Genomic DNA, 20059 nt, shown 5'->3' with positions numbered 1-20059 from the left:
TAGATAGTCCTAGAGTATCTCACCATAATAAATTATAAAAGGTAAGAATAAATTATAACCTGGCAGATACCACCTTAATCAAGTGATCAATGTTAAGATCATAGTAATGGAACAAATTGGTATCATGTGCCTCCAGATAAGATCCACTGAGAAGAACACAAGCTCACTTCTGTGACATTCTTGTTAAAAATGCATAACCTAAATCTAATTATGAGTAAACATTGAATAAAGTTATTCAAATTAAGTGACATTCTACAAAAATAACTGACCTTCATTCTTTGAAAACATCAGATTGGCAAGATTAAAGAGAGAACTCAGTCAGAGAAAGACAATTATCATATGATCTCACTCATACATGGAATTTAAGAAACAAAACAGAGGATCATAGGGGAAGAGAGGAAAAAAGAAAATGATGAAATCAGAGAGGGAGACAAACCATAAGAGATTCTTCTTAATCATAGGAAACAAACTGAGGATTGCTGGGGGGAGGGGGAGTGGAGGGATGGGGTAACTGGGTGATGGACATTAAGGAGGGCACGTGATGTAATGAGCACTGGGTATTATTATATAAGACTGATGAATCACTGACCTCTACCTCAGAAACTAATACATTATAGTTAATTAATTTAAATTAAAATTTTTTCAAAAAATAAAATAAAATATGCCAGCTTAAAAAAAAAACATAAAGTCATTGCTTGAATTAAAAACAAAAAAAACCTTGGGGCGCCTGGGTGGCTCAGTCATTGAGCGTCTGCCTTCAGCTCAGGTCATGATCCCAGAGTCCTGGGATCGAGCCCTGCATCCTGCTCCCTGCTCAGCGGGAAGGCTGCTTCTCCCTCTCCCACCCACCCTCCTTGTGTTCCCTCTCTCGCCGTCTCTCTCTCTGTCAAATAAAAAAAACAAAAAAAACCCACCTTTGATTAAATTAACTATTGATTTTTTTTTAATGCAATCTGTGGATTCTTTTGGATTTTCTGTATATATTATAATGTCATATTCATCAGTTCTATTTATTCCTTTATATTGTCTATATCTTTTCTCTCTTAGCTCATTGCAATGGCTTATAACTCAAATATAGTATTGAATATACTTAGTCTTGGGAGACATCCTTTTAATCTTCCCAATCTCAGGATAAAATATTTTAATATATGACCATTAAAAATGGCTGCTTTAAGTGTTTTTAAACAAAATATATCAAATTAAGACAGTTCCATTCTATTCAAAATTTTCTGTATTTTTAAACAGTTCTAAATGTTGGCTGAATCTATCAGATGCTTCTCCTTCATCAATTTTGAGACGAGCATTTGAGTTCTCCCCTTTATTCTCTTAATGAGGTAAGATGCAATGATTGATTTGAATACTAAACCAACCTTGCATTACTACAATAGGTCCCACCTGGTCACAATATATTATCCTCTTTATATATAGCTGGAATTTATTTGAAATATTTTGTTTAGGCTATATGCATGTATGCATGAATGTTCAGATACAGAAAGAGATTAACTTAAAATTTTCCTTTCTGTAATATTCTTGTTATGATTTGGTATAAAAATTATGCTGACCTCTAACAAGTATTAGTGTTCCTTTCTCAAGAAAAATGCTTGTAAAAATGCAATTTTGTTTTTGACCTTAACTATTTAGAAAAATTCAAAATTATACGAACTCTACTTTTTTGAGGAAAGGATTTTTTGGAGTTTCAATTCCTTTAATAGATATAAAATTTTGAATTTCAACGTGTGTCACTTTGCGAGGTGATATATATATGATTATATATATGTATACTATGTATATATGTATGTAAGTAGTCATAAAACTATGCATAATAAAATAATACCTTTAATATAAAAAAAGAACAACTGAATGCAGTGTGTGATCTGAGATTATCTTTTGATATCACTACATTATTAAGGACAATTGGTGAAATGTGATGATTAGATAATGATAGTATTATATCAATGTTAATTTGCTGACTTTGATCTTTTTACTATAATTATGTAAGAAGAGGTCCTTGTTTGTAAGAAATACACATTCTAGTATTTAGGGTAAAGAGACATCACATCTGAAAGTTACACTAAAGAATTCAAGGGGGAAATCTATGTATATGGAGAGAGAGAAAAGAAACAAGATAAAATGTTAACATTTGGGAAAACTTGGTGAGGGGTATATGGGACTACTTTGTACTACTCACAGCTTTTCTGTTGTTTGAAAATATATTAAAATTTTTTTTTATTTTAATGAAGTTCACAAGAAAGGAGGAGGAAGACCAGATGCTTTCTCATTTCAAAGTTCAGCACCTTACACTGCTTGACCTATGAATCTGAGTATTCTGACTGAAAAGTCAAATTGGATAACATTGTTTATATTGTCTTTTTCTTTCTGACTATGGGCATCCCGTAAATTAATCTTCAAAGTCCATTTTTATTAGAAATTATACTGAGCATGGTTAAGCGACTGCCTTCGGCTCAGGTCATGATCCTGGAGTCCCAGGAGCGAGTCCCACATCGGGCTCCCTGCTCAGTGGGGAGTCTGCTTCTCCCTCTGACCCTCTTCCCTCTTGTGCTCTCTGTCTCTCATTCTCTCTTTCTCAAATAAATAAATAAAATCTTAAAAAAAAAAAAGAAATTATACTGAGCAGACGTTAGCCTGTCAGGCCCTATATAACTGTATCGTGTGTCATAATGCATGGGATCTTAGGAAATGTGGCCCAGGTAACTCGGCTTTCTGACGGTTCTAACTTCTTTTAGTGAAGAGATCAAATATCAGAGGCTTTAAATAAACCCTGGACAGCTGGATTACATTTCTGATGAAATGGTCTAACCTGCGGTGCAGTTATTTTACACTAGCCGTAAAATAAACTAGATTTCATGGGTGGAGTGATAAAATTAACATTTTGAAATGCCTTCTATTTATCTGAATCAAATAAACCTCAGATTTTTATAAGGTTCATCAAAACCCTTACTTCAAGCCAATAATACATTTGTAAGTGCTTCCCCATGGCTCTAGAAATACCTCTACTTCATTTTTTATTTCTTTATTTCAGTGAACCAATAGCCAAGGTATCCCTTTCTCGTCCATTCCCTGCTTCCCCCAGGTGTAGATGCAGAAGATCAATTTAATCTCTGAATTTACACTTTTTTTTTTTCAATCTGCTTATCTCCTCTAATTAGAAATTTAGGATCCAATCCAGGAAGCATTGGACAGTCTCCAACAGCTAAATGTGGATTGGACAATCTACCCAAAACCTGAAATTTACTGCCAGTTACCCAGACTTCTTGACTGTCAAACTGAAAGATTTTATGAGAATGTAAGAAAAGAGGGGCGCCTGGATGGCTCAGTCAATTAAGCATCTGCCTTTGGCTCTGGTCATGATCCCAGGGTCCTGGGATGGAGCCCCACATCGGGCTCCCGCCTCAGCGGAAAGCCTGCTTCTCCCTCTCCCACTCCCCCTGCTTGTGTTCCTTCTCTTGCTGTGTCTCTCTGTCAAATAAATAAATAAAATCTTAAAAACAAAAAAAGAATGTAAGAAAAGACAAGCAGTGTTCAAACTCATCAGTCAAGAAACAAACACACACACACACAAAATAGTAGAAAAAACAGATAATCTGAGAGACACAACCAAATGCAAGATGTGATCTAAGACTGAACGCTAAATCAGGAGGAAAACAGCTACAAAGGATTTTTAGGGGGTTGGAGGACAGCTGAAAAGATTTTTCAATGTGACAGTATTTTAGATTAGACTGAATCAATATTAAACTTCTTTAGGGGCACCTGGGTGGCTCAGTCGGTTAAGCGTCTGCCTTCAGCTCGGGTCATGATCCCAGGGTCCTGGGATCGAGCCCCGCATTGGGCTCCCTGCTCCGCAGGAAGCCTGTTTCTCCCTCTCCCACTCCCCCTGCCTGTGTTCCCTCTCTCGCTGTGTCTCTCTCTGTCAAATAAATAAATAAAATCTTTTAAAAAAATACTAAACTTCTTTAGTGTAATACTTGTATTGTGGTTACATAGAAGAACAGTCTTTTCTTAGGAGAGGCATGCTGAAGTATTTACAGGTAAAATGTCACATAGTCCAGCAAAAAAAAAAGTATGTAAAAGAATACAGATGTTTAACGTATTATTCATTCAACTTTTCTGTAGGCTTAGTTTTTTTAGGTAAAAATTAAAGAAAAATTACTCAAATTAATTTAAATTTATTAGATATACATCTTGATTTCCATAGCAATTCATTACAGACTACTCAGGCCTGGCCAGATGATTTAAGAAAACACAGTTTCTCTTATACACCAAGATGTCAGCATAGTAATTTCTACAGTTCTGACCCAACTGACTGAAATCAGGCCATGATATGTATTAATTTAATCATTCATTAAACTAACATTTATTGAATTGTAGGCCCAAGGTATTACATTAAGACACTACACAGAACACAAAGTTGACTACTGCTCTAAACTAAAAGGTTTACAATCTAGTTTAAAGAATAATGAGAACTTGGGGCGCCTGGGTGGCTTATCGGTTAAGCGTCGGCCTTCAGCTCAGGTCATGATCCCAGGGCCCTGGGATCAAGCCCCCCACTGGGCTCCCTGCTCAGTGGGGAGTCTGCTTCTTCTCTCCCATCCCCCCACCCTTCCTGCTCACTCTCGCTCTCTCTCAAATAAATAAATAAAATCTTTAAAAAAATGAGAACCCGGGCGCCTGGGTGGCTCAGTTGGTTAAGCGACTGCCTTCGGCTCAGGTCATGATCCTGGAGTCCCGGGATCGAGTCCCGCATCGGGCTCCCTGCTTGTCAGGGAGTCTGCTTCTCCCTCTGACCCTCCTCCCTCTCATGCTCTCTGTCTCTCATTCTCTCTCTCTCAAATAAATAAAATCTTAAAAAAAAAAAAAAATGAGAACCCAAAATCTAAACACATTAATATTCTACAAAGGATTTTATATTAACAATTACAACAAAAACAATAATGACGGTTTAAGCTATCACTTGTTGAATATACACTATATATGAGATAAATTAAGTAAATTAAAAATTATGCAAGCTACCAAACGACACTGTGGATTAGTTACTGTTCCCCTTTTACAGATCAGGAAAAGAGGTCTCAGACTTCACTTAAACTTCCTTAGGTCATACAGTAAATAGATGAGGCAGGGCTTAACCTAGGACTATGTGACATTCAAGGTCATCCACCTTCCTTTGGGTACTGCTGATACCATAGGAGATATAAAGTTCAAATAAAAAAATGAAAAGTAATAAAAAACATTATTTATGCTATCATAATTTAAATGCTCAGAAAATTTCAGATATAAAAGGAAGTTTTGTCAAAACTTTAAGTTTATTTCAAAAACTGAAATAATTAGATAATTTTTTCTAAAGTAAAATGAATACATAAGATATTAAGTGAAAACATTTCTTTCTAAGAGAAAAAATACCTTCAGATATTTAAAATAATTTTTTTGATAATTTAGTGAGAACTTTATTATGTGATTCTTATCTGGAAGAAAACAGGCTTAAGATACATAACCTGAAAACACCACTAAAGCTTGTATTCTGTTTTGGATGTGTTCATGTCCATCTTACCTTTGTCTTTGTATCTAAGTTCTATAATTCAAACTAATCATTAATTGTGAGATTATTTTTCATACTGATGATATTATAGTCTTTATTACAGAAATATTTGATTCTATTATATATGTGTGTGAGTGTATATGTGTGTGTGTGTGTGGGAGAGGAGAATCTTGAGCAGATTCCGTGCCCAGCACCGAGCCTGATTTGGGCTTGTCTCACGACCTTGAGATCATGACCTGAGTTGAAATAAAGAGTCGGATGCCCAACCAACTGGGCAACCCAGGCCCCCCTATAAAATATTTAAAAATAAAAGGGGAAAGAGAAATTTAGGACTTCCAAGGTTTGAAGTCTTATTTCTAATATTCTTCATTACAAAAAGCAGAAGTGGAATTTTTAAAAGGAAAGAAAAGGCTTTCTGGAATATAGGTTTATATTTGTCAAATAAAGTAATTAAGTGAATATGCTGCTAAGAAAATACACATTTTCTGAAAGGTTCACTTAATATTTTTCAGTAACACATAATATACCTTTAGATATAATAATACACTAATTGAGAAATTACTACATGCCAGGCTGTCCTAACTAACCACTTTACATGTATTAAATAATTAATTTAACTCTACAACAATCCTATCTTATGTAGGTATGTTTATGTATATACTATATTTCAAATTAAGTACACATACCATATAATACTTAAAATAATTTAGTTCTTTAAAATAAGTTCCTGGGGTGCCTGGGTGGCTCAGTTGTTAAGTGTCTGCCTTTGGCTCAGGTCATGATCCCAGGGTCGTGGGATCGAGCCCTGCGTCGGGCTCCCAGCTCCACGGGAAGCCTGCTTCTCCCTCTCCCACTCCCCGTTTGTGTTCCCTCCCTCATGCTGTCTCTCTGTCAAATAAATAAATAAAATCTTTAAAAAATAAAAATAAATAAAAATAAAATAAAATGAGTAAGTTCCTATAATAAGTTTACTGTTAACATCTGGTTCCTTAGAACCATGAAAAGAACATGTGCTTTAATCAAATTCATATGACAGTAAATTTTAAACATAGATGATAAAACTATAACATCTCCTCTCTTAAAATTTGTCACATGCAGAAAGTCCTTTTAGTTCAAAAAGGACTCAAAGAGTTAGTCAGTATTTAAAGCGATAATCATCACAACAGGTTAAAAAAAGATTCTATAATCTTCATTCTCTTGCATGGGCCACTGTGGTGGGTAAATTTTATGATCAGACATTAAAAATATTATAACATTTGGACACTGAAGGACATTCCATTATTAAATTAAACTTGAAAATGAATTAAGATACTAGTAAGGTTTCAACAAAAATTTATTAACATTTCTTATTTAGCGCTTTTTATCTGTCTCTTAAGAATACATTCTAGGGGCACCTGGGTGGCTCAGTGGGTTAAGCGACTGCCTTCGGCTCAGGTCATGATCCTAGAGTCCCTGGATTGAGTCCCATATCGGGCTCCCTGCTCAGCAGGGAGCCTGCTTCTCCTTCTGACCCTCCCCCCTCTCATGTGCGCTCTCTCTCTCTCTCTCTCAAATAAATAAATGGAATCTTTGAAAAAAAAAAAAAGAATACATTCTAGTCCAGTACTATGAAAACACAGTTTCAAATGAGCTTAAGTTTTCAAGACATGAGGTATATATTCTTTTCTTAGCTAGGAAGAATTCAACAGATTCTTTTTTTTTTTTTTTTGGTAGCTTGAATGAAATTTTCCTCACGCCTATTCACCCCACTTGGCTTTTATTCACTGATTCTCTGGGATCATTCCTAGAAATTACAGAATGAACATGGGTCTTGAGTCACTGAAAATGTACGTGCTCCAATAGTAAATGAATGATTTGATTGTGTGTGAGCTGGCTTAGTGAGAACTTAGCCCTGAAATCATTCTGATCATCTCTGGGCAAAATGCTGTATTACAGTTTCTGGGTATGCAAACCAGAAGCCCCATGTGTGCCTTTGATCGTGTGAATAAACACTGATGGATGAGTACACATCTTTGACAATTTTTGCCAGTTTATGACATAATGAGGAAAATAAGGACCATGTGTTGAATCATAAAACTAAATAATTAAATTTATATGACTGTCCTGTATTCTGAGATTATCTTCTTTGAATTTATATGATTTTTGTTTTTTTGTTTTTTTAAAAAGCTGGTACTGCTTTCTGGATATTCTTACCACCCACTCTAAATTTTTCCCCACTAGTCCATTACACTCAGAAGTCTGGGATTCACTGCATGCATGTGACTATGAAAGACTATAAAAATGGCATGCTTTTTTGCCTGAACAATGGTCAAGCTCGGTATTTGATCTGGCGCTTAAATTTGCAACATGTTACTTTAAGTCATGGAATGTTACATTATAACCAGAGTTAAGAAAAGTTTATCATTCTAGGAGCGCCTGGGTGGCTCAGTTGGTTAAGCGACTGTGTTAGGCTCAGGTCATGATCCTGGAGTCCCGGGATCGAGTCCCACATCGGGCTCCCTGCTCAGCAGGGAGTCTGCTTCTCCCTCTGACCCTACCCCCTTATGCTCTCTATCTCATTCTCTCTCAAATAAATAAAAGAAAAAGAAAAGTTTATCATTCTACCAATGATTTTTCACTAACTGAAACAAAGTTGTAGATAAGTGTGCAGAGAAAAATGTTTAGTAACTATTCAATCTTCCACTTCTCCTAGCTTAATGGGTTTTAAAGATAAACAAGATAACTCAATTGTATCTAATTTGGTACTTTTAAATCAGCACCAGTATGGGTAACAATTTAAAAATGAAGGGGAGGGGCACCTGGGTGGCTCAGTCGTTAGGCGTCTGCTTTGGGTCATGAACCCGGGGTCCTGGGATCGAGCCCCGCGTCAGGCTCCCTGCTCAGCGGGAAGTCTGCTTCTCCCTCCCCCACTCCCCCTGCTTGTGTTCCTGCTCTCGCTGTCTCCCTCTCTGTCAAATAAATAAATAAAATCTTTAAAAAATAATAATAAAAATGAAGGGGACAGCTCTCAAAAATATGAAGTAAATTTCCCTAGCTTGGCACTTTTTTGTTTCCTTCAAAGCATATACTACAATTTGTAATTTATTCTTTTTTTTTTTTTAAAGATTTTATTTATTTGACAGAGAGAGATAGCGAGGGCAGGAACACAAGCAGGGTGAGTGGGAGAGGGAGAAGCAGGCTTCCCGCCGAGCAGGGAGCCCGATGCGGGGCTCGATCCCAGGAACCTGGGATCATGACCTGAGCCGAAGCAGACGCTTAACGACTGAGCCACCCAGGCGCCCTGTAATTTATTCATTTGTCTTTAATTTTTTTTCCCTGCCTTTCCTAAGCAAAGTTAATCTCCATGAAGGCAGAAACCATTTTGGGGTTGTACACCATTGTAGCCCCAGCATTTAGTATATGCTTAAAAAAATAATAATATTGAATGTAAATGATGTTGTTCAGGAAATTGAGCTTACTGAGCATTTACTATGTGCCAGACAAGGATTGTACTAAATATTTTGAATGTCACTATGTCATGCAAATCAAGACCATGTATGAATATGATTTATTTATGATTTGATTCTCCTTTCAAAACATTTTTCAAAAAGATATTTAAGTAGGGGCACCTGGGTGGCTCAGTCAGCTAAGCGTCTGCCTTCAGCTCAGGTCATGATCCCAGCATCCTGGGATCGAGTCCTGCATCAGGCTCCCTGCCCAGTGGGGAGCTGCTTCTCCCTCTCCCGCTCCCCCTGCTTGTGCTCTTTCTCTTTCTTTCTCTGACAAATGAATAAATAAAATCTTTAAAAATGTATTTTAAGTATAGCTATATGCTTGTGTCTTCTCTCCTAGTGAGAAATATGTCTATGTCCCCCATCAGCCCCCAGTACCACTTGTTCTCCTTTATCAGCATCATCAAGGAAGGAAGGAAACAGTGAAGAGCAGAGCTGCCAGTGTAGAAGCTAGCAGGAAGATCATTTAGTTTTCATTTCTTTTCTAAATCATCTGCAGACCATTTCCTGGTTTAATATCCACTGACATTTCTTTATATTTGTTCACTCAGTTCTTCCAAATATGACTTTGATAATATTTTATAACCAAATAGCTAGAAAATATCCCTTACTGCCCTCGAAAGAGTGTCTCTACTTATAGAATGTATAAATATGGTTCCTGCCAGGGATGCCCATGCTTTTTATTTTGAAATGATTTTAGGGGTGCCTGGGGGGCTCAGATGTTGAGTGTCTGCCTTCAGCTCCGGTCAGGATCCCAGGGTCCTGGGATCGAGTCCCCCATGGGGTTCCCTGCTCAGTGGAGAGCCTGCTTCTCCCTCTTCCTCTACTACTCCCCCTGCTTGTGCTCTCTTGCTCTCTCTGTCAAATAAATAAATAAATCTTAAAAGAAAAAGAAAAGAAATGATTCTAGATTTACAGATAAGTTGCAAACATAGTATAGGGTTTCTTATATACACTTCACCCAGTCTCGCCTAATGTTACCTTCTTATAATAATGATTCTGGTACTATTTTTGAACACACCATCCTGTCCCCTTTTGGCTACTGATTGGATCCACCAATGAAAACAGCAGAAAACTGGAGGGCAGGGTATTTATTTGGATCCCCCACATCCCAAAACTTCCTCTCTGCAGAAACATCCCGTTATCAAAGGCTGCAATAAAAGACCCTGCTCCAACTCTTCAACTTCAACTATTCTTTGTATCTGGGTTTCTGATCTCACTCCCTGGCCCCTTCAGGCCTAGGAGTGGTGAGAAATCTCTGCTGTCATTAGTCCCGGGATGCTTTGCCATCCCTAGTTTTTCCCTTAACCCTGCCCACACCTTTTAAATAATTCCTTTATTAAATTCCCCTCAATATCCCCAAATGACCATGCAATCTGATTTTTTTCCAGGGACAACGCTTGACAACCTAACCAAAGTGATATTACCTTAAAATCGACATTCTCTTAAGGGAATATATCCTCTTACCCTGACACATCAAGTAGAGATTATTTACATAAATGTTTCTACCAAGTGGAGTTCCAAATCATGCCACTCACAAGTCCAATTTTATGAATCAATGCCTGAAATTATTTCACACCTTTACCTTACTCAAGAGTCAAGGAAATAATTACAGCACAGCCAATAAGCTGCCATGTATATATAAAATAACTCTAGTGATAATCAACAGGACTTGGGCAGGAACCTGGTCCTCCAGAACCAGTGGGGGTAGGAATTTGTGCTTCACCTACCTCCTACCCACATCATTCGATATCCATTCTGGCCATCTGAGTGCTTTGGACAGAAACTGGCATTTCAACTAGAGGAGAATTCTCTCTCTAGTCAGGGATTTGAAGTCACTATCTACAGTTTTACATTTTGAACTACAATAGAATGAATATAGGTTATTGATATAGATAACAGATTGCTTAAAAGTGAGAGGTATGAGGGGCGCCTGGGTGGCTCAGATGGTTAAGCGTCTGCCTTCGGCTCAGGTCATGATCCCGGGGTCCTGGGATCGAGTCCCGCATCGGGCTCCCTGCTCCTTGGGAGCCTGCTTCTCCCTCTGCCTCTCTCTCTCTCTCTCTGTCTCTCATGAATAAATAAATAAAATCTTTAAAAAAAAAAAAGTGAGAGGTATGAGACATATCAGGCAATTTCAGCCCCACAACTGGATTCAATATTTAGTTAGCAGGTTCAGAGGAGGATGGGACAAGCTTCAATTCTGCACCCAATTCCCTTAATCAGACTCTTCACCTGTCCAATTACTTCTTCACAGATGATGAAGATGAAAATCTTTGCTTAGGATACCTGCAGCATCCACCCTGACAAAAAGCAAGGGACCCAGATTTGAAGATCTAAGAGGCCAGAGTCAAAGGAAGTGGACTAGATCTCTGGCACAATGCCAAACACAAAGAGAGATTTATGAAAGGAGACCAAGCTGTAACCTGTAGACTCCCATCACTGCTCCCCCAGATAGCAGCCAGCTGCAATACTGAGTCCTCATCCATAAAACCTTAAGCTGAAAGTTGTACTCTTTCCCCGCCCTCCCTCCCAAAATATGGATTTAGTTTTCATAACATCTCCTTCAGGGTTGTACAATATTCTACCTATTTTACACATCGAGCTAAAATCTGAAAGTATTTTAGCATTTCTACTGTGGAACAAAGAAACAAAGCTTTCTCTGGAGAACAAAATACATTACAGCTAAGAGAAAATTAAACATTTTAAAATGCCAACATCAGGGGGAAAAATGATTTTTTCCTTTTAGGGCATTTCCCTACTCTTATACAACAACTGATAACTATAGAGGAAAGTGAGCAACAATTCAGTTCTGTTGCTGTGGCACATGAAATTCAGCCACCCACAGGCATTTATTTTAAAATAAGTCAGAGTCCATTGCCCTAATTCAAAAAAGCAACACATGGTATATTTACTTCTGAAATTTATTTCAGGTGACAGGACACCCACAGACTAACAAAATAAACATAGAATTAAATAGTATCCCCCAAACCCAATTCTACTTCCTAGCAAAGGCAGATGATGATTTAGCTACCAAGCTTCATCTATATTAATATGTCCATGCAATTGACCTCTTTCTCCTATGCCCCTTCCCTAACCCCTGCAAATCTGAGAGCCATTTTAACAGCAGCACTAAAATGATTTTTCACTTGAAGAGTTGAAGACAAAACACCTGAGATGGATACACCCAACACAGAAAGTGTAAGAAGAGATTAAGAAATATAAGCAGGGCTTTTAATGATACAATTTTATAGTTGGAGGAGGGAAAGGAAGTAAAAGGGGGTGGGTAGATCAATATGCAGAAGAAAAACAGGAGGGGTTAATTTACCTTGAAAATAACCAGTATTCTATTTGTCCAGGCCCAATGAGAATCTGTGCCAAGCAATTTCATTCATTTCAGTGCCTAGAACACTGATGACTGTGTGGTAAATATTAAACAAATAACTTGTTGGTTGATGAAAATGTACATGGCAACGCCGCATACACACAGGAAACAGAAACTCAAGGTGGTTAGACAAATTTGAAAGCAATGCAAGGTTTGGTTCTCCATGTTAAAAACATTTTCAAGGTACACAACTGGGGAAGCAAATGAACAAAAATTTGCCACATCCATAGTTCAACATGTTGTTCCTCTTTGAGTGCTAAAACTTTATTTGCAAAAGAAAAGCTAAGATTAGGTTAAAATATTGTTAATTATATATACATGATATAATTTTAAAGATCAGTAAGTTTTATTGCTTAATATGTGTTTTTTGAATTAAAAAGGTTACTTGCTCAGGTTGCTTACATTTATAACAGCAATATGCCACTTGAAACCTTTAACACATAAGCACCCATTTGCTAAACTAAAGCTAGCCTTGAACTTTGAGTAGTGCCATATGCTTTTAAATTAACCCTTCTAAATACTGTACAAAGCTCATAACACAGACTGTTAGCTTATAACCGAATTAGGTTACTGATAAATACTCATTAGGCAAACCACTGAAAATAAAGAAAACATGTATATTTCCTACAGCTCTATGAATGCCAAAATTAAAAATGATTCAATGAGAATTTGGGATTAGGCAATGATAATTTGGCTGATCTTGATGGCTTACATATTTTAAGTTGAACTAAAATCTCTAAGGACCTTTTCCTTTGGAAAGCAAAACCACACATTTTAAAATAGTATCTAATGGAAGGTCTATTAAAATCACAATGGATCATAGCTGTCAACTTCAAATAGTGTCTCCTTAAGAGCTTAAGTTTACACACTGGTGCAACACCACAAAGGCAGATGCTACAAAAGGATCTACAAAGAAAAACAAATTTTATTCACAACACTTTGCATATAAACTTTTCCTTCTGCAGACTTGTGTGGAGTTGAAAATAAAGGATGCTAATATGCACATCATGCAGCACATCAGAAAAAAGAGAGAGAGAGAGAGAAAACACTTCAGTTGAGTGAAAATTCATTTATCTACTGAAAATCCGGGAGAATTCACATCCACTGTACTCCAAATTTACTCCTAAGTGACAGAAAAATACTATATGAAATGGCAAAAAATTAAATATGATTTAATCAATAGCTGATTACCTTTAAAACTTTGGGCTTCTTTTCCCTCTGGGGCCTCTTGTTTTCTTTTATAACCTAAAAAAAATCAAATTGCAAAATGAGCCTCCGTTTAAGAAAAAAAAAATTAGCTCCCACCCCCCCCCCAAATTTTTGGCTATTTCTCTATAAAACTACTTAGACCATTTAAAATCATCAACATGTTTGCTAGGCAGAACCTAAAGAGCTTATGTAAAATGTATACTTGAAAAGTCACTGAAAAAAAGCCTTGCATAAAGATGAAGTAGGGAAATACCCTTTTTTCCCCTTAAAGTCTGTCTTAATTAGCCTCTGCATTCTTCACAGCGAAGCCCACGAGGTAGCCATCTTGCTTGCTTCTGCAGAGGAAGCCTCTACAGTGGAACAGTTCTGCAAACTGCTTTTTGGTATTATTATCATGGTGTTTAAAGGCAGCCCTGGCCTGCCAGCACTGTAGACGTGCTGGGCATGCCTTTTGCAAAAACAGCCCCACAAAGAGTGCAGCCAATGGCAATGCAGAGCTTAGCAACTCCAAAGTGATCTTCTCTGCTAGCCTTCCTAGACAAAGGATCTCCTGTGCGGCTCCGCTCTCACCACAGGACACAGGCAGCCACAAGCTGCGACATGGAGTGCGCTGCAGAGGATCTGGTCGCGCCGAAATCACAGGAGGCTTCAGCAAAAACAATGCACACAAATCCCCCAGGTCTCCACCATCGGATCGATGGCGGAGGCTCCCTGATTAGTAACCTCTTGGCGGCTCCGAGGGCAGGTCTGTGCGGGGGGAGGGGTGCGCGGCTCAGCCTCCAACGTACAGGAGATATAACTGAGCCGAGGGGGGCATTTGGGCTTGCTGAAACTCTGGAAGGTATTGTGCATTTTTACTTTATAAGGCAAGGCTAAATATTGGCGATATTTAAGGCAGGGAGGTTATGTGAGGACAGTGTAGGCTCAGCTGTTGGGCTGCGTGTCTCATTCCCCGGGAACCACACCTCTTTGCAGCAGGCGCTTTGCCCAGAAATACAGCAATTTGATTTCTGTCAATAAATGTCCAATGACAAAGGCGAATTAAAAAATACTAATGAAGCCACTTGAAAGCAAAAGGACAGGATGAGGACAAGGAGAGGGGGAGGAGTTTTCAAAATACACTTGTCACTCTCAGTGGCTGGAGAGAGAAGATTTCTCTCTCTTGCTCTGGACATTTCTGGTGACCTTCATTTCCTAAAGAAATCCCTCCCGTCTGAAGGTGGGTTCACACATTTGGGACAAAAGGGGCACCTTTGGCTCCTCTGTCTCCCAAGATCATCAACTGTCACTGAGCATCTCTCCCTGGAGCTGCCAAGCAGGTTCCCTGCGCCGCCCCCCCCTCCCCCCGCCACAACCGCGGAGCCTTCTGCCCACCCCACTGATGGTCAGACGGGGCCACCCGCTTCCCAGGGATTGGGAGCTGAGCCAGAGGCGGCACTAGCAGCCACCCACCCTCACACACCTGGACTGCCACCATACCCAGTGGGTGGTAGGCACTGAGAGCGTTGGGCACTGTAGTCGGAACTTGCCAGTCCCTGAGAATGCCAGAGCCAGAGGAGTTTAGCGCCCTCCCTTAGCCCCCTGGCCAGGCAACCGTGGCAGGAGAGAAAGAACCAGGACAGCTGCTGTGAGCTGGCAGGTCTCAAGGTCACTGCCAAAATGTAGTGCAGAGGCCGGTCACAGTCCCATCACAGCCACCTTGACAGCGGCACAGATCTCGGGAAGACAGCCTCAGCTCCATCCTCACAGGGCCAAAGTTTCAGCAACACGTTTAGGGGATTGGCAGGAGGGCCTCCCTGGCTGCTCAGCCAAAGATGGGTTTTCCACTTGCAGTTGGATTCAGAGCAGATTCCCACAACCAGAAATCAGGAACAGAGTGAGGGCCGGAAGGCCTGTGTTTCATCACCCGGGATTCCTAGCCTTTCGGTTTGCCACAAAAGCATGCTTTCCTTGTCGGAATGGTTGAGTCCAACATGCACTGTTTTCCCAAGTTAAACTACCTCCCCCTCACCTACCCACCCTCCAAATTGTTAACAAGTATAAAAAGCAAGGCTCCGGGGCACCTGGGTGGCTCAGTTGGTTAAGCGACTGCCTTCGGCTCAGGTCATGATCCTGGAGTCCCGGGATCGAGTCCCACATTGGGCTCCCTGCTCAGCGGGGGGTCTGCTTCTCCCTCTGATCCTCTTCCCTCTCGTGTTCTCTGTCTCTCATTCTCTCTCTCTCAAATAAATAAATAAATAAATAATCTTAAAAAAAAAAAAAAAGCAAGGCTCCTTGTAGCAAAACCAGTGGGTTCTGACCTAAACACATCCATCAGGCCAACTTCAAGCATACTGAGCCCATACTAAGAAGCTCTCTGTGGCGAATGAAGCAAAACCATGAAGAAGGTAGAAAAACAGGACTGAATACAGCAAGACCTGGAAATGGACCTATGCTTCTTTTTCTTTGAAGTGTGTGTGTGTGTGTGTGTGTGTGCGATAAAATATACGTAACATAAAATCTGCCATTTTAACCATTTTTAAGTGTGCAGTTTAGTAGCATTAAGTCTATTCACAATGTTGCAAAACTATTCCCACTCTCCATTTCCAGCACCTTTTCATGATCCCAGACACTCTGTATCCATTCGACAATAACTCTTCATTTGCCTTCTCTCAGTCCTCGCTACTTTTTATTTTGCTTTTTGTCCCTATAAATTCACCTATTCTAGTATCTCAAATAAGTGGTATCGCATGATATTTGTCCTTCCGTGTCTGGCTTATTTCACTTTGCATAATGTTTTCACGCTTCACCCATGTTGTAAGATGTATCAGAATTTCATTCCATTCAAAGGCTCAACAGTATTTCTTTTTTTTTTTTTTAAGATTTTATTTATTTATTTGACAGAGAGAGACAGGGAGAGAGGGAACACAAGCAGGGGGAGTGGGAGAGGGAGAAGCAGGCCTCCCGCTGGGCGGAGAGCCCGATGCAGGGCTCGATCCCAGGACCCTGGGATCATGATCTGAGCTGAAGGCAGACGCTTAACCGACTGAGCCACCCAGGCGCCCCAAAGGCTCAACAGTATTTCACTGTGTATATATACACCAAACTTGTTTATCTATTCTTCTGTTGATGTACATTTGGGTCGTTCCCACCTTCTGTCTATTGTGAGTAATACTGCTGTGAACATGGGTACGAGTATCTATTTGAGTCCCTGCTTTCAATTCTTTTGAATATATACCTAGGACAAGAACTGCTGGATCATATGATAATTCTGTTTAAATATTTAAGGAACCACCAAACTTTCTGGAGTGGCTATACCATTTTACATTCATGTCAGCAGTGCACAAAAGGATAGCCCTACATTTCTTGAAGTTCCTTGCATTTCTTTTTTTTTTTTTTTAAGATTTTATTTATTTATTTGACAGAGAGAGACACAGCGAGAGAGGGAACACAAGCAGGGGGAGCGGGAGAGGGAGAAGCAGGCTCCCCGCAGAGCAGGGAGCCCGATGCGGGACTTGATCCCAGGACCCTGGGATCATGACCTGAGCCGAAGGCAGTCGCTTAACCAACTGAGCCACCCAGGCGCCCGTTCCTTGCATTTCAATTGCAAATTATGCCTCTCCCCCTTGAATACCTGAATATAACTTGTATTTATTTATTATTTTTTAAGATTTTATTTATTTATTTGACAGACAGAGAGATGGCGAGAGCAGGAACACAAGCAGAGGGAGTGAGGGAGGGAGAAGCAGGTTCTGCCAAGCAGGGAGCCCGATGCGGGGCTCAATCCTAGGACTCTGCGATCGTGACCTGAGCTGAAGGCAGACGCTTAACGACTGAGCCACCCAGACACCCTTGAATATAACTTTTAAAAAGCATCAACATTTCCCCAGCTTGATTGCTCAATATTTAGTAAAGTGGTCCATGATATATAATATATATAATTATAAAATTAAAAACGATCTATTACCTGTGCGATCCATGTGTGTCTCAATAAAACAAGATAAAATCAGGCTCAAAGTGTTAGGTGTACTGAATATCCATATCAGTGAGAAGTCCACTTTTTAAAGCCCCATCGACAAGCATTTTCACTGCATGGAATACTCATGAAGCCATACAACACTGCACTTGGCACACTAAGCAAACACTAGAGGTCTGTGTGTAGTGTTCTGTAAAATGAATTAATAAATGAAGACACAGCTCATCTCAGCTAAATATGAGGGTTAATTAAAGTGACCAGAGCTAACATTAACTCAAAATATCCAACTGATACTACGCTATGAAGATCTGCACCTGTTTGAACACAGAATAGACTGGTAACCTATATTGGTACTGACCATCTGCTCTAAATCCTATACTTCAGTGATTTGATGGTCTCTCAGCTCAGGGCTTAGGTGATGGCGAGCTTTGATGGAGAAAATAATCAGACATTACTAGCAGAGAAATTGGAGGGCAGGAGAACCATTCCCATTCTCTTATTATTTAGGGCAAAGTGCATACAACTAGATTCTGTTGGAAAAATGGCAGGTCAGAAACTAAGAAACCCTGTGTTGTAGTCCTACTTATTCAGAATCTACTTTTGTCTCTTAAATCCATTTGTTTTTCTCATAAGGAATCATGATTAAGTTGCATGAGATGTATTTAATTTTGTGATAACTCTAGAGTATTAGGTTCTTTCAAATATTACAAAATGAGATCTCTTTTCTCCTAAAAATCACAATTAAAGAACTAAAAAAGAAAATTGAGTCTAACTACATTATTTCATTGGTAAACTAAGGCTTAAAGTGATAAAATTACTTAATTCACATTGTACAACAGGTAAGAACTTAACTTGATCATGACCTGAGCCGAAGGCAGACGCTTAACGACTGAGCACCCAGGCGTCCTAAGTATGCTTTTAAAAAAATAAATTTTGTGCCCTCAGAGATAAATTAATGAATAATTTCAAAATTCTACTTCTCTTCTAAACATAAAGCACTCTGCATCCATAAGAAACTACACACACAAACAGGAGCACCCGGGAGGCTCAGTTGTTAGGCATCTGCCTTCGGCTCAGGTCATGATCCCGGGGTCCTGGAATCAGGCCCTGCATCGGGTTCCCTGCTCCGCGGGAGGCCTGCTTCTCCCTCTCCCACTCCCCCTGCTTGTGTTCCCTCTCTCGCTGTGTCTTTCTCTGTCAAATAAATAAATAAAATCTTGAAAGAAAGAAAGAAAGAAAGAAAGAAAGAAAGAAAGAAAGAAAGAAAGAAAGAAAAAGAAAGAAAGAGAAAGAAAGAAAGAAAGAAAGAAAGAAAGAAAGAAAGAAAGAAAGAAAGAAAGAAAGAAAGAAGAAAAAGAAACTACACATACAAGCACTGCCTAGGAGGAGTTTTCTTCTGAGGTAATCTCAAGTGATCATGGTTCCTCAAACTTGACCCCTCTCCAGCACAAAATCCTTCCAGTATTAGCCACGCTCTACTCTCCCATGAAATCCTTCTATATTTCTCTTCTCCCATATTGTTGGGGGGGGGGGCATAGCTTTTGCTGTGACACCTGGGTAAAGATATTTCAAGAACCGTATTTTATAAATTTCCAATCATTAAGAATGAGAAAAGGACAGTTCATTCTTCTCACAATTCTAACGAAGATCTTCAAGTTAGCTTGGTTTTATTTCTTATGAGACACAGAAACTTCAGATTAACAGGAGATCTTCCTGGGTGATTGGGCAAACAATAATAGTCTGGGTATAGGGGGGCGATCCCCTCACACAGCCTTTTCCTGGCTTCCCTCCCCCACTTCCTTCCCTGAGGCTTATCTGCAGTAGCCCTTTTTCCTTCTAAGGGGCCAGGTCTACCTAGTGACTACCCCATTCCCTCCTGCTGGTAAAAATAACTGCTCTTCAATAACAAGAATTAAGGAACAAGTGAGCGAGGGTCTTCAATAGTTGCCGAGTGAGAACTATTGACAATGAGGTGGACCAGAGATAATGCCAGACACTAATGGGGCTGAATTATCACCTCTCCTCAATTTCTCAGCCTTTCTCAGTACTAACTTGAAATCGACAAGCCTACTCCATTACAGTCTAGATCCGTAATTTGGACAGAGAAATCCAATAAGAGTATCTATGGGTTTTTGTCAAAAACAAAGAAATCACAAAGGATGATACTATTCAGAAAAATGTCCCCTTTTATGAACGATATATTGAAGTTTGCTTATTACTTGTCCTGTGTCTTTTGGAATCAATAATATCCTTTTTTAAAAAAGGAAGTTCTGTATCTTTGGGCTCCTTCTCCCTGTCATTCATGCTAGAGAACTGACACTAGATAGCATTGTGCCCTCCGTTTTTGGATAATCCCATTGTCTCATCAAATCTAATAGCAAAATCATAAAAATTTATTGTTTCACTGAGAAGCTTAAATCATTTTACACCCACACAACTTCTTTCTGAGAAAGCTAGATCTAGTTATC

The 20059-nt window shown here is 39.3% G+C and overlaps 1 protein-coding gene across 1 annotated transcript in view; it reads right to left on the bottom strand.

Annotated features, from left to right (window-relative positions):
* TET1 (tet methylcytosine dioxygenase 1) overlaps window positions 1–20059 on the bottom strand; it is a 142621-nt gene that overhangs the window by 91845 nt on the left and 30717 nt on the right. Inside the window, exon 3 of the mRNA XM_064594717.1 lies at window positions 13619–13672. Within this exon, the coding sequence (XP_064450787.1) occupies window positions 13619–13672 (54 nt within the window). The remainder of the gene's footprint in view (window positions 1–13618; window positions 13673–20059) is intronic.

Source organism: Mirounga angustirostris, unplaced genomic scaffold, assembly GCF_029215605.1.
Source record: "Mirounga angustirostris isolate CCGP_5_RB_7025 unplaced genomic scaffold, mMirAng1.0.hap1 SCAF_6, whole genome shotgun sequence".
NCBI lineage: Eukaryota > Metazoa > Chordata > Mammalia > Carnivora > Phocidae > Mirounga > Mirounga angustirostris.
The sequence above is the reverse complement of the archived record's forward strand: the minus strand, read 5'-3'. Positions and strand labels throughout refer to the sequence as shown.